The sequence below is a fragment of the Fistularia commersonii genome, chromosome 5 (genome assembly GCF_037954325.1).
Source record: "Fistularia commersonii isolate RoL2024-O1a breed Wild chromosome 5, RoL_Fcom_v1.0, whole genome shotgun sequence".
Lineage (NCBI taxonomy): Eukaryota > Metazoa > Chordata > Actinopteri > Syngnathiformes > Fistulariidae > Fistularia > Fistularia commersonii.
The window spans coordinates 9,732,060-9,757,030 of NC_141288.1; the positions used below are offsets into that span (position 1 = coordinate 9,732,060).

The 24,971-nt window shown below is 39.3% G+C and overlaps 1 protein-coding gene across 1 annotated transcript in view; it reads right to left on the reverse strand.

Annotated features, from left to right (window-relative positions):
- The window catches only part of large1 (LARGE xylosyl- and glucuronyltransferase 1), a 131,621-nt gene that overhangs the window by 87,917 nt on the left and 18,733 nt on the right, over positions 1 to 24,971 (reverse strand). Inside the window, exon 2 of the mRNA XM_086146750.1 lies at positions 5,242 to 5,428. Coding sequence (XP_086002876.1) covers positions 5,242 to 5,347 — 106 coding nt within the window. The 5' untranslated portion in view covers positions 5,348 to 5,428. The remainder of the gene's footprint in view (positions 1 to 5,241; positions 5,429 to 24,971) is intronic.

The following is a 24,971-nucleotide window of genomic DNA, read 5'->3' on the forward strand; positions in this document are numbered from 1 at the left end:
TGGTCAGAATTTCCTCACTGACCTGAGCTCACGCTGCAGGACCATTAATCTCAATTTGGCATGGCAGGTGCAGCTAAGGTTACCTTATGAAAGCAAATAAACTGCTTTCTTTCAGAAGCGAACAAGAGCAGTTGAACACCTTGAGATTTTGTTGAAACATTATAAAAAGGGCCTGGATCTCTAATCTCTAAAGAACATCAGCTCCCTAAAACAGTTGTCATAAACTTTCTTCCATCTTATATTTCTGTTTCAACATGGAAATAAGAGGACCTTTCAAAATGTTATATATAATAAAGCATTATAGTTTTGTAGTTAATTGTTGGAACCATGGATAATTTAACATCTCTCAATTTTGAGAAAAAACAAGACCCCATAGCAGTAGCTTTATCATCATCTAATGCAATTTTAAATGCAAAACTAATGCAAACCTAATGCAAAACTAAGGCATTTTTTTGTTGTTTTTTTTTTTTTGTTGAGGGGAAGGCATTTTCAGTAGCAGCCTACTGTTTTCACTGAGGTCTGTCTTTAGAAAAGCATGTTAGTGGTTGTTGTAGTGATAACTGAAAAGTTTTAATATTTATACTGTTAATAGCGAATTCTTTTTTTTAAGTAAAAGCTTTTCTGGTTTCCTTTTTACAAAAAAAAAAAAAAAAAATCCTGAATATTTTGTTTTAGTCCACATACTTAAATTTACAAATTTTAACCATATGACCTTGAACAATGCTGTTAATATTCTGGCAAATGGAAACTGAAAACCATTTTTACTGTTTAAAGATTAAACCCATTTAACACAAATAGTAGCAGTTACAAAATTTAATCTCAACTCGCTGTTGATCCTTTGGTTTTGCTGAGGGACAAAATGAAATGCAGCGGTTAGCAGGCCGAGCTGGTGGTAAGATGGCTTCCATTCTCAATCTAATAAAACACTTAAGTAATTTTTCTGTCCCCGCTTCAAGTTATTAACATGTAATAAACAAATTATTAAGGTAACCCAAGGAGATATCAGGTTTGCTGGCACTAAAATTGCGACTATCTCTGGGGACTGATTATATCAGCTACCACTAATTAAAGTTAATTATATAACAGTATAGCTGCCTAATGAATGTGCTGCCATTGACTGCGCCAGGGCAGAGATTATTTGGGTGTGAGGACTGGCCTGCCTCGACAAGCGCAGGTTTACAGAGCGGTATGATGGAGTACCGAGGTCTTTGACTGTATCCATCCTGGCTGAGGAGACACCCTGCTCATTCTACTTAATGGTGAGGACACGTTTGGGGAAAAATAAGGTGTAAAAAAAAAATTAAGAAAAAGGGAGAACAAAATAGAGCAACCTGTATGGATGGACAGATGGTAGACAGATGAATGCATGAATGGAGAGATGGGGATTAATTCTCAGTTCTTGTCCATTCTCTGGTAATGGTCCAAAGTTTTTATGAAGATTTAAGCAACAGGAAAAAGGGTTGAATAAAAAAAATAGATGAACAAACAAATAAGCCTAACTTGTTGGAATGAGTGTACCCTCTATCCTAATGAAATCTGTAAATCTTTTCTCTGGAGATTTGTTCTATGTAGCAGCGCATCCAGACAAAGCTCTTTGGGCCAGTGGGTCTCTCGGCTCTTTCACTCTGTCAAGACCGATAAACGCAGGAAGAGAGTCAAGATGGAGACGGAAGTGGCGGAACGAGGGCAGAGATGGACCTGGAGAGGGAAATGTGAAAAGCAGGCTGAGCCATATTGTTCCCATCTTAAATGTTTGGGCTTCACCTTCAGCCACAGCTTCCACCGCAGTCACTGCTTTCGCAAGTCACAATACTTTACACGTATGCATGTATACATGCACAACATCACACGACTGTAAGGAATTTTCAGCCTAATCCGAAAATTACGTTACAGACCCTGGTGAATTTTGAATTATTGGAATGTTATCGAACATACATCCTCCAATGGTTGTGACCCTGAGTCATAATTAACGAAGACTCAACCACAGGACTTCAATCCTGTGAGTCAGTCATTTAATGGCCTCAAGCACTCCAGGACTGCGTTGTCTGTGGGAAGTAATCAACTTTGGACAGGCCTCAGTAACTCATTAATACAACAGCTTATAAAGGAAAGTGGGGAGGGGGCTCTGATTAACCACACTTTTGTCTTCATTCATTGTACATATATTTATCTGCTCTTGTTCTTTAGTGTCGAATTTAGACGCTGGCAAAAAACTACTTTGATTTTATTCAGATGAGACAAAAACAGCAGGCTGAGTGGTCAGAACACACACTTGTAAACATAAAACTTGGCCCCATTCAATTAAGCCTGACTTAGATCAAGTGCTGATTTTTCAGATAAGCATTTTCTGATAGAGACCAGTCCTTGAATATTCAAATAATCATTACTTTCAAATAAATATACCAAAAAATGTAATGATCATCATACAAAATGCCCCAATTAGTTACAGTTTGATCATATATTCTTAGACTATTTTCTGTCAGACAGATAATAAATTTAGTTCAAATAAAAACTATAATTTTTTTTCAAGTACTTCATAAGAGAACTAACAAAGTTTGTCGCAAAGGTAAAAAAATAATAAAAGACACATTGAAAAAAATGGAAAAATAAACAATAAATGAATAAACAAATGAGTGACCAAGTACATAGATAATTCTGCAAAACATTTTCTAAAACCACTTCAGTACTTACTATAAATGACAGAAATAATGAGGGGGAAAATAGTCTAAAATGCAAAGGGAATGTTTTAAAACTAAACTAAAAATGAGAAAGAGAATACCTGAGAGTGAGAAAAGAAGGCAGATCGAGACATGTATCAGGGAATTAACAAAGATATGTGATTTTCCTTGATCAATAACTGAATAAAGAGTTAAAAGTCATCAATTCCAAACCACTGACATCACGTCTCCTTTACAGCGCTACCGTGTTTTCTTTTCCCCCGTTTGGGACTCAAATGGAAAGATAACTTGGCACAACTGTGTTTAAAGCTTCAGTTTAAATAAGCCATTGTGTCTTGTGATTAAAGTTGTGTCCGGATGGGTCACGTGGGCGTTTAAACATCACCCCGCTTCTTGCTCCTGAGTCATAAGTATTACAACCACAAAATTGAATCTGTCTCTAAAACATCAATATCAGTTCGGTGACATGTTATCTGATTATCAAATTAAAGCCTTTTAAGTCAACAGAGAAAATGTGACTCTATAATGAAACAAACACACAAAAGATCAATTTTTTTGGTTCAAAATTGATTTTACATAATTATCATGTCTGTCTTGCCTGGATCTCATCACAAACATCTATAAACTTCACTAAGTCCTGAAAATCTGGAAAAAGTACAAAAGATCATGCTGTTACAGGTGTAGCATTTTTCATTTGACGACACCTTGTAGACGATTGCTGAGGTTATTCTGACCAGCACTGCCCTGCACTATAACACCACTACCCACACTCCCTTCATCTACTTTTAAAAGTCAGCTCAGTAAAAAGTGTTTTATATCAGAGCAAAGGAACAACACAGTAGTGCCGTGGTAATATACCTATAAGACTAACACCCATGCTATTATTAGGTAATAACCTGCAAAAGGTGCATTGATAATACATAAAACAAATACATTAGTTAGATATGCATTTTACAATGCCCCCAAACCTTTCCCACCCACAAATTTAATATTTGTGTGGTAAATGGTCTCCTCTTACAGACCGCTTTACACTACTGTAGATTGTGTTCAGCCCTTTCACACACACACTTACACACCGATAGAGCTGCCATGCAAGATGCTAACCACGCCATAGGGAGCAACGCGGTGGACAGTGTCTTACCCAAGGACACTTTTGCATACAGACAGAGAGGAGCTGGGAAGCCAAACGGCAATCTTCCAATATATATATTTAGCTATGTTATTTTATTTTCGGATACATGAGGAAAAAAATATTGCAATTAACTTTAAAGTTATAGCTGAGTTTAGTAGTAATATCATACTAATGACAATATTTTATTTATACAGCCTAGCCATACAAGGTAACCACATACCATGTAGTTAAATCCTGACGCTTTATTTTCCTTAATGACAATAATAAATGGGTTACTGTTTTCTTGTGATGTTAAAAGCAAATAATCTTCAGATCTAGCTTATCAAAAAATTCAGACTTCTGCAGAGCAAGTTGCAGGGGCACAATCTACACACTTTCGGATCTCACAGGCTCAACCCTTAATTTCGGCTTCTGGATGGGTTCTTCTGTAAACCTGTTACCATGGCAGAGTGACCGTCCTGGAGTCAACTGATGGGAAAATTCAAGAGAAAGAAGTTGGAGTCCTGACAAAAACCTAGATCGATTTATCAGCAGATTTACCTATCTACCTATCCGTCTACCTATCTGTCTATGTATGTATTTAGTTGTTTTGTTATAATAAGTGACAAGACATTAAAAAAAAAAAAAACTATTCAAAAAATTTTAACATAAATAAATAGATACTTTCAGCTCTGTTTGCTATATGGAGTGCAAAACACAAATATGGAGTACTTTGATTTAACCCTTTAATCCCTATTTCCAGAATGATTTGATTTCTTTCATTTCCCCCCCATGTCATTTACCGTCACAGTTGTTAATTCCCCTGATACCTAAGAATAGCTCATTTTTAAAGGTGACTGAGAGTCACCAGAATATTTCTCCTTCTCTGAGCAGTTAATTCTTATCCCTATATATTTTCATTTTGGATGAAATTGTCCTACTGAATTTTAAGTTGTATCTGGCATAGTTAAGTTAAACAATTCAAGGTACATTAAAAAAAAACTAGGAAATTAGAAAGTCACATTGGCATTTTTAAAACAGATAAAATAATTATTATATTTGACATCTTTGACTGCAATATAGATATATTTTATTCTGTAAAGAAAAGGAGAATTGGAGATTCCACAGCTTGAAATCACATTGGTAATTAAATTTACCAGAAATTTAATAAATTTATTCAAGTGTATAACATTCTGTCCTACAACATTTAAATGTGCTCTGTGAGCACTGTACTCACGTCAAGTACTGGACCCTTTTGGAATATTACCGTCAAAAACCTAAAAAAACAACTTCACAAGGTTTCCTTCACAATATGTATCATCAATCCTGATGAATCTGATCTAGCTGAAAATATATCTTTTGGATATTTTCAAAAAAAGTCTACAACCACGACCACGCACGCACGCACACACACACACCTGTTGGTTTCACTCTGGAGCCACGATCTCTTACCTTGAAAGCTGCCGACGGACAGGTAGAGCCAAGTGAGTGCTGGGATGAAAAGCAGGGCGAGGGAGGCCGCCAAGAACTTCCTGCGCCCACGACACATTCCAAGCATCCTCTGGGCTGAAGTACACGTGAAGAGAGGTGGAGTGACCTCTATGTCGGCAGCAACTGTTGTCCAGGCTGATTCATGGCACTGTGAGAGGGAAGGTGATGAAAGGAGGAGGAGTGTAAGAGGAGGAGCGCATCATCACGTCCTGTGATAACAACCTACTGATACACAGGGGAGGAGGCTCCGAACAGACAGTGAGGGATATTCACCAATAGGGCTGGCAATTACAATTCACCCCTTTTCGGGGTAACACGTAGCAGTAGCACCTAGCTGAAGCAGTTTGGTGTGCTTGAAAACAAATTAATGAATAAATGAAGTGCCAAGAGTGATCATTATCAATGATTGTCAATGATACTGATTACACCAACTTACTGAGCCACATTTAAAATCATCTTGAAGGTCATGAGTCAGGCTCTTTTTTTATCTTTATCAGGTAATAGAAGCAGAAGAAGCTTATTTTGCAAGGTGAAATCAGTATCCTCTGTATTCCATCTAGTCTCTGGCAAGGATTTTTTTCAGGTGGATTTTGTTTATTTTTTTTAAACAGCAATTTTTTTCTCAACAACATATTTTGGTATTTTCTCAGGGGATGGATCTTGTTAGTGAGTTCCTTTTGAATTTGTTGAATTTCATGTACCTTCATTCAATATTTTGGCAGGTTCTGACAAATTTTAGACAGGGGATTTTACATGCAATATTTTGCAGATGACACAGCCATACGATTTTAAGAACTATCTACAGAAGTAACAACCTTTGGACCAAAGACATCTCTCAAACTTCTTTTTGATAAATCCCTTCTCACCGTGTGAACATGGAAATCTGGGCTCAACCGGCAAACCAGAGTCTATTTACAACCCAGCCTTTTTGATTCTTTGAGCACATCTTAGATGTAGCATTCTGTGATTTATGGACCACTAGCACCACTTTCAGACTCAACCAGGGAGCCAATGAAAAGACCCTGAAAACTGAGGGAATGCCCTGCTCTCCTGGCTCAGGTGGAACTTAAGGCAGTTTGACAGCATGCTTGGTGAATCCAGTTAAAAAGAGCACTACTGCAGGAAACATCAGGGAGGTGTCAAAGTGGACACTCAGAGCGCTGTTTTATATTCAAAACCACTGGAAACAACAGATGACTTACAGGATCCGGAGGCTGGGACATCCATCTAGATATATTCGATGCAAGAATATATATATATATATATATATATATATATATATATATGTGTGTGTGTGTGTGTGTGTGTGTATATATATATATATATATATACATACATATATATATACATATATATATATATTTCCCAAAGTATGTAGTACTACAGCTAATGTTATAATTATTATGAGTAGTAGTTGTGCTATTATTATAATTCATTATAAGAATTATTATGACCACATTAAAATATTTAGCCATATCGAATCATAATGCACATAATGCACCCATCACAAATGATGGGTGCATTATGTATGAACGCAAATAAACAAAATGCACTTCATGGGATGCAATTTATCATTTTATTCATTCATTCACTTTCTAAGTTAATTTTAATTGGGACAAAATAATTGTAATTAAGACAAAATTCCAGTCACAAGGTGATTTTGACTTTGCAGGTATTGTGATTAAACCCACTTTATTTATGCCATATGAATACAGTTGAGAGAAATATGGAAGCGGAAAAAGGTACAGTATAGCCTTTGCAATTTAAAATCACAGTTTTGATTTCAGACATCACACTCGGGGTAAGACAAAACCAATGAGATGACCGTCTCCCCAAGTATCCAATTTATCGAGCGTATTAACTTAGAATATAGAATTTTAATTAGACACTCAGAAAATGACAATAGCAGGCATAAATTGTTGAACTGACTTTCACCTGCCACCCACATTTGAAAATATATTCTGCCATTAAGTGTTTCCAAAATCCCAGCCATGTACTAATCAGACTATTTTTGTCCATTTTTCCGGAGCGACAGCAGCTGGAGAGAAGTCTCTCATTATTAGATATTACTCAAAATCCTCTCTCTGTTGCCACCGCATTTGTCCAATTACCCGGCTGACCCCAGGTCCATTTTTGATACGCATCCAGGGACATCCAGGGGCATCCAGGGTGCGGCAAGATACATGTGGCTGCTGCAGCTGCCGGGGCCCTGGTTTTCATCATGTCACCCGTAACGTGCAGGAAGAGGAGGAGGAGGATATGACAAATAGAAAAAAAAAGAATAGCACTCTTCCCTGCCCTCTCTACTTCTTCCCTTTTTTAATAATTGTGGCCAATGACAGGGATGAGGTTTAATGAGGCAAGGGGAGATTAGACAAGTCATTTGAGTAGGACAAACAGCACATTGATAGACTGACTGTGAATCATCTGAGTGCCTCCTTAGCCTCTGACCCTCCTGTGATATTGGCTCTCCACTGGATTCTTTGATTTACATTGTAAAACCACATCTATTACCATATTCATGTTGGGTGTCCAACCATTTATTCAAGGAGACACAGGACCCTGCCTCTTCCTCCCTTTTTCCTTTTTAAGATATATCATTTTTAGCTTTGTTCATAACCTTAAACACTCAGGAGTCTGATAGGCGGGATGACGAATTCTTGAGGCACTGATTGAGAATTGACGGGTACAAGTGGCTCCAGCAGAGAGAGAGATATTCTCGGTGTCACAGATCCACTTGGCTTTTAAGACTTTACCTAAGAATCGGAAGAATACCTGACGTCTTCAGTAGGGTTTACTGCCATGGATACAACTTTCAAGGATGTTACATTCTGAGTTATAACATGTCAGCTTACATATAACCAGCCAACATTATTCATTTAACAAGCATTATTATAATATATTGTCATATTTTCATGATGATTATTATTATTGTCAGTGGTGGTTGTAGCAGTGGCAGCATCAACTACTTAAATTTGAATTACGTTCCATTCAATAGCTCTCAAATGGAAATATAACAGATGTATACAGAATATTTCCGGATGAGATGTATAAAAATGTGAAAGATGGAAAAACTTCTTGTCTGTCCTTTTAACCCCCGAAACACAACCAAGTCTTGGATTTGTAATGTCTTAATTACTCTGTTTATTGATTTATCTATTTGACAGACTGTTGAACAGTGACTGAAAAACATGGCAAGCTGGGTAAAAAAAATATAAAATTGTATGGAGGTGGGGTATTGGTAGTTCATTTGGGCTTGCTCTTGTGTCACCATTCCTGTCGTCTCCAGTCTGACAGAAAATAAGGCACCCATCAAGCACACCAAGTGTTCTGCTTCCCTTTCCATACTGAAATTGAGAGGTGATTCATCATGACAACAGGCTCTATATAAGATGAATTAAATCTCTGATCAGACTTGGCTAGCAGATAAAAGCTCCAGTAAACCGTCAAATCCATGCTAGTGAAATGGAGAGAAATCAGTCCTGCGATGGTCAACAGAAAAATTTGTGGTCTTTTTTTTTTCCACTGAGGTGTCATTCTTCTATGGTAAGTAAATATTAGAAAGAATTTTACATCAACAGCTCGAAATAGGGATCTGTTGACACGAAAAGTGATTAGATATGATTAAGTGGGCAGTGGTTTATTGGTTGAGAAGGTCACGGGGAAACATGCAGAGAGAGGCTGATTGAATTGTTCTCTGAAGGCATGGCAGTGGAAGGAAACGTTTGCAAAGCTGGGGCTTGAGAATGAATGGAAAGGAAAAGAAAATCTATAATCAGCCCTTATGCTAATTATAGTTTAGGTCTGGTTACTGGCACAGACATTGTGAGTCATAATACAATTTCATTGGAACACCGTGATGCACCCCAACAAATCTTGTCGGTGGAAGTTGCTATTTTCTATTAATATGACAATGATTACAATCGAACATCTACGTGCAGGTTCTCAGTCATCCAGGTCATGGAGAATTCTTGTCGAAATCTTTTCGTCTTCCAAAAGGCTTCTTCACAGATGAGGGGTGAAAAGTCTTAGAGTGAAGAAATTCAAGTCCAGTTGTCAAGACAAGAAGATTTCGAAAAGATTACAGTTAAACCCTATTTTATTCTCCAGTAAATTGACTACATGTCAAAATCATGAGACATATACATAAATAAATAAAAGACTCATGCATCAATCACAGTCCTGGTGTAGAGTGGCCAAACAGGAAGCACAGGTAGGCAAATTTCCTGTGTGGGGTCATTGGGCCACTTTATTTTAGACTAAATCCCCTCCACAACAGGTGAACATAGTTTGCAAAGGAGGACATACCATATTGTCACAGTAAAATTGTTCAGTTCAATGATGGCAAATTTATTGAAATGATCATTGATCTGATGAATTCATTTCTGATGGTTAGTTTCTCAGCTCTTAACCTAGAAGCCCTCGATGGTGGTTGCTTAGCAATAAGCGAACAAAAATACCACGAGAAATATTAACTGACTGAAGACAGTTTTCGATTTTTTGGAAAATTAATAATAAATAAATGAATTAACACATGAATGAGTGACACCTCTGAAAAAAGAGAAAATGCATTTAAAATACCTTAATAATAATTTATCCTTTATTAATCCCCATGGGGAAATTCGTTCTCTGAAATTAACCCATCATGGATGAGCCATGAGCGTTAGGCATGCTGTCGACCAGCACCAGGGTAGCAGTTAAGGGTTCAGTGTCTTGCTAAACTACTACAACTCCCTCCTTGCCGGTGCCCCAGCGGTGACCATCAGGCCTCTGGAGCTTATTCCGAAAGCGGCAGCCCGCCTGGTGTTCAACCGTCCCAAATTCTCCCACGCAACCCCCCTTCTTATGTCCCTTCACTGGCTCCGGTAGCCGCCCGCATCAAGTTCAAGACCCTGGTGCTCGCCTACCGGGCAGTGAATGGGACAGCCCCGTCATATCATCAGGATATGGTCAAGCCACATGTCCCTACCCGTCCCCTCCGATCTGCCACCACTCTGCAACTGTCCACCCCATCACTCCGAGCCCCTGGCTGCCTATCGAACCGGTCTCGGCTCTTCTCGGTCTTGGCTCCTCAGTGGTGGAACGAACTCCCGGAAAAGCTCAGAGCAGCGGGGTCGCTGCCAATCTTCCACCATGATCTGAAAACGTACCTCTTCACCAAGCACTACCCCACTAATTACACTTAGCCCCCCCCCGAAAAAAACAAAAAACAAACAAAAAAAAACCTGAAGAAATGAATGTAAGTGTGTATATGGTTTTGAGACTGTTATTTGGCAGAGTGGTGACTTCTGAATAACGACTGCTGGTACTTTGGATTTTCGGTTATTGAATTGCAATTTTTTAAAGTCGCTTTGGATAAAGGCGTCTGCTAAATGACTGTAATGTAAACACTTCAACACACTAGATGGAGCCAGGAATCGAACGAGGACTGTCCAGTTCCAAAGACAAGTGCTCTAGCTCCTGCGTCACACTGCCCGGACTATTTTATTGCATTCTTCTTCTTTATCTTTAAAATTGTTATTGTTAATGTTACTAAGACAGTTGTTACATTCATTATCTATACCATTTCTATACCACTTCATCCTGACTCAGGGTAGCAGGGGTGCTGCCAGCTGTCATTTGACAAGAGGCAAAATGCAATGATGGGGAGGTCCTGCTGTGTTCCAGCCTCTGAGCTGGGGGTCCATATGCGAGAACCACTTTTGGCATTGGCTTTCTCTGCCGCATCAAAATGTTTGAAAGCTTACCTTGACAAAGTTTCCTGTCACGCTGATCTCTGGACCCACCGGGAGGAATTTCTGCTTGATCGTTCAATTTTTCAGAAAGAAAAGTCAAAAAAAATACTTTGCTCTCAAAACTAATAATAGCTTTAACAAGCAGTAGTTGAAAATTGGGAATATTCTGCAGCTGAGCATTCAAATTTCATGTGAATTTATTATCAGCTGCAGTACATTTTCTACTTTTATTTATTCATAATAAACCACTTTTAATATATATTTTTTTCAAATAAGGACATTTTTATAGCAGTGTTAAACCTGTGTCATCAATGCCCTCTATCAACAATTTTAAGTAATTTAAATTGATCAAGGTGTATTAATGGGACTTTTTATATTGTTTTGTGCACAGCAACCTAATTTACTTCTTGATACAAAGTCATTGTGCAAAGTTTTTTGTTTGGTTTAACTGGGTTATCTGTTTGATTTACTTATTTTTTGAATGTAGAATTGTAAAATGAATCATAATTCACCTTCTACATCAACTCTGGCCACTCACTGACAACATTCAATTTTTTAATTTCCAAATGCCTTGCTAGTTATTATCATAAAGCAGGGACAGAATGAGAAACTCCCAAGTGTAAGAAATAATTTCTGCCGCAGAGAACAGTGAGGCCATTCCACAGAATGCTTTATTAAACCTGTCACTTCTACTCTGATCCCACAGTGCCCTTAACGCCGAGCAATGGAAGACACTCGTAAGTCTGCCCTGAAGAGGTGCTGCGTGCCCTTCACCGTCAACCTGAAAGGCCGAGACAGAGATGCGGCGCCCCGCTATCCGTCAGCGTTCAGAGCTGAACAGGAAGTGATAAGGGTGTGTGTTTGGAGGACAGGATGTCATACGAGAGGGACGACACTCTGTATAGAAGGCTCTCAACGTGATAGGAGAGGTTGTCCACATATGACTACCGCCACTATGACAGCAGCGGAAGGATATATTGATTGCATTTACTACATGCTACCTTCGAGGTGCACTTCATTGCCAGCCGATGTAAAAGCCAGAAAGAAATTATCTAAAACAAATGATATTTCTGACGATCAGGAACCATTTTTTTTTAAAAAGAAAACAGACAATGACAAGAAGTCATCCAGTGATAAGGAGAAATAAGAAATAATTGAGGAAGGGCGTACTGATTCTGTTTATAATACTTTGCAGTAAAACTCATTATTATTCCATCATGGTAGTGGGGACAAGCAAACGCAGCTCCTTACTAGTATGTGTATTTCTTCTGAACAGAAGCAAGCGAAGACATTTTGGATGGGGGAGATACACACAAAATCCTCTTCTTCTTCTTCTTCTTCTTCTTCTTCTTCTCTCCTTCCGGCTTTTCCCTTCAGGGGTCACTACAGCAAATCAACCTTCTCCATCGAACACTAATCTGTATCCTCCTCTCTCACACCAACTACCTTCATATCCTCTCTCGCGACGTCCATTAATCTTCTCTTTGGCCTTCCTCGAGACCTCCTGCTAGGCAGCTCCAATTCCAGCATCCATCTACCAATATATTCACTATCCCTCCTCTGTACATGACTGAACCACCAAGTCTGACTTCTCTGACCTTCTTTCCAAAACATCTAACATGCCCTGTTCCTCTGACAGACTCATTCCTGGTCCTATCCATTCTGGTCTCTCCCAAAGAAAATCTTAGCATCTTCAACTCATCTTGATCCCAAGTACCTGAGATCCCCCGTCTTGATCTCCATTCCTTGTGGCCTCACCGTTCCACCTCGGTTCCTCTCATTCACACACATATGCTCTGTCTAGCTGCGACTAATCTTCATTCCACTCCTTTCCAGAGCATACCTCCACATTCCTAGATTTCCTCAACTTGTTCTTTGCTCTCAATACAGATCACAATGTCATCTGCAAACATCATGGTCGATGGAGATTCCCGTCTAACCTCATCTGTCAGCCTGTCCATCACCAATGCACACAAGAAGGGGCTCAGACCTTATCCCTCCACCTCCACCTTGAACTTCACACCGTACCACTGTCTCACAGCTAGCATACATGTCCTGCACCAGTCTAATATACTTCTCTGCCACTCCAGACTTCCTCATATAATACCAGAGTTCCCCTCTTGGCACCCTCTCATATGATTTTTCTAGGTCAACAAAAACACAATGCAGCTCCGTCTGGCCTCTGTATTTCTCAATAAGCATTCTCAAAGGAAATACTGCATCTGTAGTACCGTATTTTGGGCACTATCAGGCGCACCTAAAAGTCTATAATCTCCTCAAAAACTGACAGTGCGCTTTATAATCTGGATCAATATTGAGCCGCAAGAGGTCTCGCAACTACAGGAGGCAGCACGCCGACTCCATTTTCTCCCGTAGAGGAAGTAGCGTGTGGTGCATGCTGGGATATGACTGCGCGAAGCATGCGTTTTCATTTCCATTTGTGTGTGTGTGTGTGTGTGTGTGTGTGTGTGTGTATAAAGACCTAAAAATGTCTCCTTTCATGAGACACAGTTACGACGCAGAGTTTAAACTCAAGGCTATCAGTTATGCAGTAGAACATAGGAATAGAGCAGCACCATGAAATCCCAACATTAACAAATCAATGGTGCGGAAGTGGAGGAATCGATAAGATGACCTGCAACAAGTAAAGAAGACCAAACAGTTTCCGAGGGAACAAAGCGAGATGGCTACAGATGGGGGACAAACTTTAACAGTGGGTTGTTGAAAAGAGAGCAGGAAGTAGAAGTGTTACCACAGTCACTATTCGAATGAAGGCAACAGTGCTAGCACGCAAACTTAACATCAATGAATTAAGAGGCAGTCCTTCTTGGTGCTTTAATTTTATGAAACGCTTTGAACTGTGACTAACTGAGTTGGAAATACATTGTTTTCAATGAAGGCGGCGCAAATACTGGTAAGACCTACCAGTATGTAGGGTACCGTATTGTGAATGCACTAACTTGTTTTGGGAGTGAAAGCAGTTATCAGATCATTGGTTTGTATTCTATTAATGAAGCTCACTGACTTATCTGACTGTTTTTTTGACATTCCCTTTAGCGTAGCTCCATTTAGTGGATTCATTATGCAACCCCAGCCACTACTACAGCTTCTATTCTATGTGCTTTATAATGCGGTGCGCCTTATATATGAAAAAAGTTTTAAAGGCCATTCTATGAAGGGGCGCCTTATAATCCGGTGCGCATTATGGTGCGGAATATATGGTACTCTTTCTTGGGATGAAGACATACTGCTGTTCACAAATGCTGACTTCTGCACTAAAGTCTAGTTTGCACTACTCTTTCCCGTAACGTCATTGTATGGCTCATAAACTGTATCCCTCTATAGTTGCCGCAATTCTGCACATTACCCTTATTCTTAAAAATGGGCACCATTACGCTTCGTCTCCATTCTTCAGGCATGTTGAATAGTCTAGTCAGAAACTCTACCACTGCCTCTCCAAGACACTTCCACACCTCCAGGTATATCATCAGGACCAGCTGCCTTTCCACTCTTCATCCTCTCCAATGCCTTCCTCACTTCAATTATACTAATCCATGCTACATTGTGGTAAACAATAGTCACCTCTTCTACCCTTGCCTCTTTTTCATTTTCCACATTCATCAGCTCTTCAAACTACTCTTTCCATCTTCCCATCACTCTTATAGCATCTGTCAATACATTTCCCTCTATATCCTTAACCAATCTAGCCTGTTGTACATCCTTTCCATCTTTATCTCTCTCTTTCGCCAACCTTTACAGATAATTCTCTCCCTCCTTACTGTCCAACCAAGCATCGTATGCCCTTTGTTTTGCCTTTGCTACCCCTATCTTTACCTTGAACTGTATCTCCCTGTACTCCTTTGTTTTCTTCAGTCCTCTCAGTGTCCCACTTCTTCTTTGCTAACTGCTTTTTCTGTATATACTCCTGCACTTCCTCATTCCACCACCAAGTCTCCTTATCTACTTTCCTACCAGATGACACACCAAGTACTCTCCTACCTGTCTCCCTGATAACGCTGTAGTTGTCAAATCATCTGGAAGCTCCCGCTGACCACCCAGAGCCTTTCTCAACTCCTCCCTGAAAACAGTACAACACTACTTTTTCAACTTCCACCACTTTGTCCTCTGCTCTGCCTTTGTCCTCTTGATCTTCCTTGTCACAGCAGTCATCCTTCAAACCAGCATCCTATGCTGTCTGGCTACACTCTCACCTACAACTACTTTGCAGTCACTGATCTCTTCCAGGTTACCTGGTCTATACAAGATGGAGTCTTCTGCCGTGCTCCTAACTTTGCTCTTGTAAGTTACCTTATGGTCCTGTCTTTTCTGGAAAAAAGTGTTCACTACAGCCATTTCCATCTTTTTTGCAAAATCTACCACCATTATTCCCTCTGGGTTCCTATCCTGTATACCAAATCTGCCCATCACTTCTTCATCCCCTCAGTTTTCTTCACCAACATGTCCATTGAAGTCTGCTCCAATTTCCACTCTCATCTCTGGGGATATTCTAGCTCATTCAAGAGCTTCTCCTTCTCCTCTAACTCACTCCTCCTCTCCTTCTTTGACCTACCGTAACCCAGTTTCTATTGGTTCCCTGTGGGTCATCAGTGCCAATGATGGTTGTTGGTCAACTGATCCGGTATGATCTGGTTATTAGGTTTGATTCACATGTTTGGTTTTGGCAAAAGTATTACACTGGATGGCCCTCCTGACCTAACTCTCTGCATTTATCCTCTCATTCTCATTAAACCCAGAACCTCATACATGCGAAGCATGCGCTCTACCAATGAGCTACTACTCCCTGAGCCAGTCCCAAGTCCGGTTCAGGGAGACAGTGGCCCGTACTCCCCCGAAGCTGGCTCAGGGAGACACCGGCTCGTGCCGCCCTGAGGCTGCACAAAATCCACAGTTGCCGTTCTGCCCAGGTCTTAAGCCTGCGATTAGATCTCTCATTTGACTTTAGAGGAATGAGGACCCCCGTAAATAGTGAACATCATTAGGGAGAATGCAAATCCCAACTGTGATCACTGTACAAAACATACAGTGATGATTTGGATGACACCATAAATGAACAGAACGCAAAGTTCACAATCTCTGTAATTCAGCCACAATCCCTGCGATAAATGTCAACACAGTCAGTTTACATTTGAATGCATTCACTAAACGTTGATATATTGATGAGAAATCATGCACTGACATTTCACATTTGCATCAATTGTAACATTTGATTCAATTGGTGTATTTCACTCACTCTTTCCTTGAAGCTCACAGTAATTACAAGCGATGACAGACACTGTATTTCTGAGAGTCCAATATTGGTAAATATAAGTTTACCGTCAGCAGGGTGTACAGGATCAATGTAAAACTGATTGATCATTCTATTTTACATTAATGTAGTATAATTCTATTACGTAACCCGGTTGTATAGACTTCGACAAAATGCTACACTGGATGTCCATGTAATGTCAGATGAAGGAAAACCCGAACTTTTAACCAAATACAGATTAACTATATAACATAAAAAAATTAAATTCAGTTATTCATTGTCTATAGGGTGTCAAGGAGCTGGAGTCAATCCTGGTTGGCACCGGGGTGAGAGGTCGGGTATTACTTGGACTGGGTATCTAGTATCACAGGGCTACATATAAAAAACATCCATCCATTCAGTCTTCATTCGAAAAGAGTAAGGAGAGAACCTACATAGCAATGAGAACATAAGGGCTCCACACAGAAAGAATCCAGTTGAAATCAAACCAGGGAACATTCTTGCTGTGAAGTGGGAGAGCTAACCACTGTGTGGCTGTGCTACCTTGTATATAAAAATGAAAATTAGGAAGTGGCTCAAGAGCAACACACACAAAAAAGTGGAGTATATGCATTAAAGTATATGCATTTCAAGTGTTTACCAAATGGTCCCAGTTCCTCTTGAATAAAGATTAAATGACTCTAGGTCATTTAATGATGACTATTTTTACTGTATCGTAAAAATGACGACAGCATGCATTGTATACTGATCAGACTCCGTAAAAGAGGACACACAAAAAAAGACCTAATTGACCTATTTAATAATCCCTTGACTATTCTGAGAACAACAGTACAGTCACTGAGTAGCCTTGCAATTAAGTACATAAAAAAAGCTAGAAATTCCCTAAACATTTCAAGAATCACCTAAAATCAGCAAAGAATTGTCTGCAAATGTCAAATGCGCTATGAAATGCACAGCATGACTAAATTAGGTTATTAAAATTGTCCTAATGTTTGAATGCGAGAGTGAATGGTTGTTTGTCTCTAAATGTGGCCATGTGACTAACTGGCGAACAGTCCAGGTTCCAGGTAGATAATGCACATTACTACTACTACTACTACTACTAATGCTGCTACTGCTACTACTAATAATAATAGCAATACTACAACAAAATTTGCAAAATTCCCGTCTTTCAGAAATGGAAGAAAAACAACTACCGGTACATATCATTTTAGAATGAAGTTGGGCTAGACCAAAAATGCTCTTAAAATCACTTCCCATGTTTGTTGATCAGAAGGAGACACGTAGAGGTGCTGTCACCATAGAGAACAATAATCTATGCTCCAAGTGCGCACTTAAAAAGAAATTGTTTGTGCCATTTTGAACCCTGTGTATCCTCTTCATCCACCCTAAATCTCAGGAAACGGTTCTCTCTAATGGCTTTGCCGGCATGTGCCTCACTCATTGTTGTGACAGCCAATTCTGAATCAAGTGGTTGGTTATCACTCAGCGTCAGACAACGTCTCGCACCAATGCTCAGTGTTTTAGCTCTTTTTCATAAAAAAAGGGCTGAGCATTCATACAGTGCCTCTGAGATGAACTATTGTTTAGTTGGCAGGCGTGCACACACCTTTAGTAGCCCAGATGAAGCAATTAATCACAGCCAACTCTCAGCTGGAGGCTACACACAACTTGGGAAACGCCGGCTGAAACATTTATCTTCATGGCTCACTCACTCACTCACTCACTCACTCACTCACTCACTCACTCACTCACTCACTCACTCACTCGAATAAAAGGGAACTAAGAAAATATCTTCAGAGTATATTCTCATTCCCTTAATTGGACCACCATCACCCTTGGTGTATAAGCCCACTCAAGCCAAATTAAACCAACTGCAATTTTCAATGACTGATTATGGTCCTTAAAGGCCGGTTATTTTATACAAGTGTACAATGTGTGATAAAGATGGTCTTGTAATTGTACGTGACTGACAGGAGGTCAGTTTTTCTCTTTATGGACAGGCTGACTAATGGCTTTGCGTGAGGCCATTATGAGCTCAAGTATAAAGTTAAAGTCAAGCCAGCTGTAAAACACAGAGACCAAACTTCAATCTATGGTAACAAAGGGGAACTCTGAAGGACTTCAAAGCATTTATATTGTTTTTATTCTTTTGTTTACGCTTCACGTTTCCACCGTTTTGCAAATCCCTTTCTTGAATTTCAACCTACACCTTAGCAATGCTAACTGTGACATTATGTTCACACACCTGAAATTGTTTTCAGTCAACAACAAATATGAGAAAAATTATGTTTTGTTAAAAAGCTCATGGCACCAGAGAAACAATACATTTTCTTTGTTTCACATGAATGCTAAAAAGCATCAACTCTCTTTTTGCATAATTGGATCTGTCATGGCACATGTAATCTGTTTGGATTTGGTTTTAAGGACCCGGAAATATTTTAAAAGCTGAGTTTAACCTCATTGTTAGCGGCTGCCAGAGCATTTCGAAGCTTGTACGTGGCCAGTAAATGGGAGGATGCAGTATCTTGTGGTATTGCTGACTCAGATGGATTGAACAAAAAAACAGAACAAGAATCAAGTCACATCCTTGCCAGACCTTCTTTATCAATACATAAGACATAAGTCCATTTTCAGCGAATTAAGACTACCTTAAATAGATTGCTAAAAGGCATTTTCTCCACATTAAATACAAATCAACCAAATAGTATACCAGGCCTGGTGATAGCAAACATAGGTCTCCACATCTATCCAGTTCCCAGAATAAATCACCCAGCTGGGGGTTAACCTGTAGGCTCTCCATTGTTTGTGCAGGTCATGCTCATATGAGCCATGTGGGATGAAGCCTGTTCACCAGGTGCTAGCTGAAGCAAGTTCCTTAACTGTGCATGGCTCCAGAAGAAAGCCCTGGTCTCTCTGGTCCAGTCAAGGTGAATGGCTGCCTCCCAGTCTCATAATTTAAGGTGATTTTGAATCGCTTTTTGTCTTGCCTCTTGGGATGTTTGTCTTAGGAGACCATACCAGGCAATGATGCTCCAAAAATCACAGACAGGGAAAGTCCTCAACCAGGATACAATGATGATTCAAGGAGGAGCCTCTAAAGACACCTTATGTCAGAGGTATTCTTAGCACGGTCACCCAACAAGGGGCCCCATGATCAATCCAAAAAACCCTGGAGGGATTATCCAGAACACTTTGGAGTCCCCCCATTAAGGGGACTGAATGTTTTTGCTCATGTCAACCTCCCCAGTCAGCTCTCACAGACACCCAGGCCCCAATAAGCAGTTGGACGATGAAGGAATCAAAGCTATCCATAAAATGACATCCATCAGCCTTTTAGACTAATTTACTGCAGCCAAATGGAGACAGCAGATTATTCACAAGTCTTTGAGAGAGACAAGCAGCCTGCCAGTCAAGTGTGTATGTCTTGAATGGCTTTGGAATTTTATAGACACACTTGAAACTGCAGTGCTCAGATGATATTGAGGAGAGGGAGTAACAAGCATCGAAACATCAGACATTAAGATGATCCATAATGGAGAAACAACAACTAGTATTTCTATGGAGCGTTTCAGAAGTGAGAAATCCAGACTAACAAGGTTGAATTTAGTTCTCTGACAGACAGCAAAAAAGAAAAAAAAGAAAAAAAATCTGTTTAGATTTCCGACTTTGACGTAGTTATGACAAGCCGTATCGCATGTGTATGTGCTCACAGCACTCAGTTTGTATGGAAGCCACCAACGACACATTTCTGTTTTTAGTCGTGTGCCCTACTTTAGCCCCCTTTTACGGTATGTTATGACCTGGATTGGCTGGGGAAGGGGGGTGCAGTGAGGGCGCTAACACACGTGCTGTATCTCGGTAACGACTTTCAGCTAATCATTCAAGTCTTCATCCTTCACCAATTCACAAACACATAACCTGCAATTTTGTTACCCAAACAACACTGACCAGCTGTAATGTTGAATTGTACTGTATATTCATCTCTTGTTATTCCATATTGGTTGAATGTTCGGACTTGGACTCAAGTATTTCACCACTGAGAAGATGGCATTTCTTAAACTGAATGTAATTAATGCATTATACACCTATTTCTGACCAGAATATACAGAAAAAAACATATCCACCAGATATTGTTGATGTGTGTTGCCTTAAAGTCGACCACACTGCTGAGCTGTTCGTAACACTGTATGTTGCATTTGCTCTCCTCTTATTGTCCCTTTAGACTTGCCTGGTTGAGTAATAATAATATTACACACCTTGCTCGACACTCAAGGCAACATACAGATAAATGCATTTACAAGAAAAACAGATTTAAAAGAAACATGAAAATTAAAAAAATGTAAGTGATAAAAGTGGTTTAAAAAAAACAGCATGTCAGCATGGCAGACTGACCATTCACATTTAGTGCAGTGGCCCCTTGGCTAGTTGATACAGGGACAAAAGAAGTACTCGCTATATTTAGATTAGTCAACAGACTCTGCACAGCAGTTAAACATCTGCATATTATCCACACTGAGATGATGCAAAGCAGCCTGGAAAAAATATTCATATCAATAAATAATAATTAGGTTCCTTTAATTATCTAGAATGTAATTTCTTATCGCATCAGCACAACAACTAATGAAGCGGATCCAACAAATTTCATACGTACTGTGCAGTGAGGGTGGCGTGTCAGGGCAGCTACAGAGGTCAGTGTCAGTGTCTACAGTGAACATTTTGAACTTCAACATGGCAGATGCGTGTGCGGTACAAACACAGATGTGGTGGATCTGAGGGATGTAGCCTACCTCTTTATTTTATGTTAAATTTACTCTTTACTTAACTGGTATTGGACAAGACCAAGCTAATGCCATTTTTAAAAACATTGAGATACACTGCAGTAGATGAAATAAGCAAATGAAAAGTAATGGTTTTGTTGATGAGACTGTAATAATGATTGTGGCACAGGCTGCATATGGCATCCAGACACTGGAGGAAATAACATATTTTATCGACTTGCTTGAATTCATGATTAAAAACTATGATTTTATGATGAAAATCACTTTTCACTTGCAGATCAAGGTAACCACCAACTTGACACAACAGCAAGAATTTTCTCCCAAAAGGGTGCAGTAAGGTTAAATTGACTCAGCGACCAAGGTGTGGCAAACTATTTGTATAGTAAGTTGTGTTCTGGTATTTCTACAGGAGACTGCAGCTGGGGGCAGAGGGTGATGTTGCACAGTTCTTGGAAATAATCATCTAATTGTATGAACTATTCATAGAACTGTTGTAACAGATAAGATGGCACTGGGAAGCTGCAGTACACTAACCACATTTGATATGTGGTCAGGTTTTCTAGGACCAAAGTTGTCCTGAGTTGGATACAATGTTTCCAAGCAAACAGTTCACTTTGTTTTATGACACTGATAATGATAAGAAAGTATTATTCTACTTAAAAATATTCAACTATAAAATAGTGGTAAACTTATTCCAATGCTCATGATGTAAAGTTTCAGCATTTGTCCAAATCTGACTTGTCACCCTGCTGTACCAACAATGACATGGTGTTTCACAAATAGTCCAAAAATCTCATATACAGAAACAGCTTAAATCACTATTTTCAGGCATTTCCACAACATTCTTACGACATTATAGGGCCATATCACTTGAACATTAATACTACGGTGCAAGGGCTTGATGACCATACATTTCCCAGTGTAACAACAATGACCACCAATCCTGTTGCAGCTGTGTGATGGCAGATGGCTTCAAACACAAAGTCACCTGATTCAGTTTGGAATCAGCCATGAAGCCCAACACTGTGCCAGTGATGCCGGTTGAAAGGGATTTCACTGTATATCTGTCATATTCGTTGTATTCAATTGCAGCAAGGTGCCGCAAGGTTATTTGCCAGAGATAAGAAGGGTTAGCAAGAGACCAGGAATAAAAATAATTTACGTGACTTTACAGAGAGAAATCCAGGGAGTCTCGGTACGATGTATAAACAACCTTGAGGAGAAGAAGAAGGTATAATTCACAAGCATAACATGCCTATTTCGATCCATACCAGAGGTTTCCCGAAATAAAACGAAATTCAAATTGATCATGAATAGTCTTTTTGTCTTGCCATAGTTCTTACAAAACATAAATATCAATTGAATATTAAGGAACGTAATTTAGGATGTGATTGGGGAAAATGAATTAGTAACGCTTTTTAGCTCCAACACCTTCTGTGGATATTGAAGGTCTTGATGGCCTATTTTTGCACCCAGAAGGAAAACCCAGAAGGACCTCCGTCTGGGAATTTCTGGTTTTGGTAATGTGCAAAAGAAGACACAAAGAATTCTGGATCTCAACATCCAAGCTATAATGTAGTGCATACGATACTATAGAAATATGATGGTGCAGAAAAGGAAGAAAGCTTTTTAATAGTGACACATTTTCAATACAGCAGAAAGACAAGAAAAAAATTAAGTTGTTTTTCTTGTCTTTTGTACAAAGCTCTGGTTTAATTAACATACAGCATGACAGTCATATGCCTGATTGGCATAAATGAGGTTTCTCATTTGTAGTTTCTCAAATTTATTTATTTATTTATTTTTGTTTAAATCATTCTGGTTTACAACACCCTCGAGTGTTGTTGTGAAGTTGTCCATTGGGAAGGCAAACTCAGTCGAGTGATATCAACTCAAGACAACCAGGAATGATTTTTGCTCCAATTTGATCTATGCTGGATTCCTCCCTTAAAATTTATTCACAAAGTAATTTGCTTTGTTTCTTTTCTGTTTGCCTCTTCATCACCAGAATGGCAGCAGCACTGGTATTCACTGCACTGTTTTTTTTATAAATTGATAAGTGTGCTTATTATCTCTAAAATTACTTTTTTAGAGAATGGTTTAAAGCACTGTCAAACTTTTTTGTTACTCCTTGCTCTTAGTGTGTGTTACAAGGGGATATCACTTCATTCATTCATTCATTTATTCATTATCTTTACCACTTATCCTGCCATCAGAGTTACTAGAGCCTTTTCCTGCTGTCACTGGATGAGAGGTGGGGTTCACCCTCTCATTAAACATGTTTGGCCAATTTAGGGTCTCCAATTAACCTTCAGCATGTTTTTGGAATATGGGGGCAACCGGAGAACATGGATGAAAACCATACTGGGAGAACATTTAAAACTCCACACAGCATGCGCCCCTGTCAGAATTGGACAAGGGATGTTCTTGTTATCTGGTGTAAGCGCTAACCACGGTGCCACCAAGTGTTACCTTAACTATCCATTCAAATGGGAACATTTTCCTCAACATTGATTCAAATTAACTGATATATTTATATTTAAACAGATAATATACAAATATACCCCCCATACAATATCTTTCATCATGTGGCAGCCATGTGAAATATAAGTGATTTCATGAAGTTAGCAACATTCGGTGTGGGTTTGCCATAGAGCAGCACAGCACTCGCCAGATGAATCATTTATGATCAGGTCTTACCTTGATATAGTTTTATTCCCAACAGTGACTGTATTTGTTGTGTTCATTTCATTTCAATCACTGTGTTTGTCCTAAAAAAAAAAAAAAAAAAAAAAAAAAAAAAGGGGGGGGGGGGGATAAATAATCAAATAATCAAATTCTAAGAGATTGCAAGACAGTAACTCCCACCAAACATGGGAACGAGAACCGATTTGTCATATCTGAAAACACATTATTTTTACCACATGAAATGTCTGTCCGGAGGGAGACAGAAAGGCAGGGACCTTTCTTTGCAATATCTTGCAACAAGATTTTCCACCCCCAGCCATGCAGAGATGACTGTATATTAAAAACTAACTAGTTGTGCCAGCACAGAGGTTTATTCCACTCTTCTGCAATGGTTGCTGCCGTAAAAAAAAAAAAAATTCAGCCGGTGATGACCATTCAGAGGCAGTAGAGATGGTGCCATCTGGGCCTTCTGAACATAACCTCTAAAAAAACCCACCAACCTTATTGAAAACTGCAGATCAAAGATCAGCATATATTTTGGGGGCACTAAGCAAGACCTTTCTGGCCAAACTGTGTCTTCAATGGTGGTTTACAGTCCCAGTGCTCCATTACCAGGACATGTTACAGAGTTGCTTGGTGCATCAGTCACTCAGTCACCATTTGATGAGGAGATTTTCATCTTCAGCCTGGTAACTTCGACGTTTGCCCCCCTTTTGACAAGCCCATAACACTGTTTCCTATCTGGTTATTCCTTTGAAATATACTGCAGACTAATAGATGGAATACTGAAAGACACATTTTCACACAGAAACATCTTGCTGCTTTGAGGTAAAGAACCACATAAACAGCAAAACAGGGACACCAAAAAACTAAACAAGAAAACAAAAAACCAAAAACCACAAGCAACAATCAGAGTATTTTCATTCTGTAAACCAGAGAACTCTTGTTTATTTGAGTTATTTGATTTAGTCAAGCTGTTTAGGCTGTGACAAACATTACCACTGGGTGACGGTATATTGCTTTGTTTTTCAATATTACACATATTCTACCAGAATTGCTCCAGAACTACTCCATAAAGAGCCTCAGAGGCTCTTTATAGAGTAGTAGCGGAAGCATCAAAACAAATATGAAAAAGAATTTCAACTCAAATGCTGCCAAATTTCATTATAACAAATCATGAAGATGTATAATACTGCATACGGTTGCAGATTTTCTTCACTG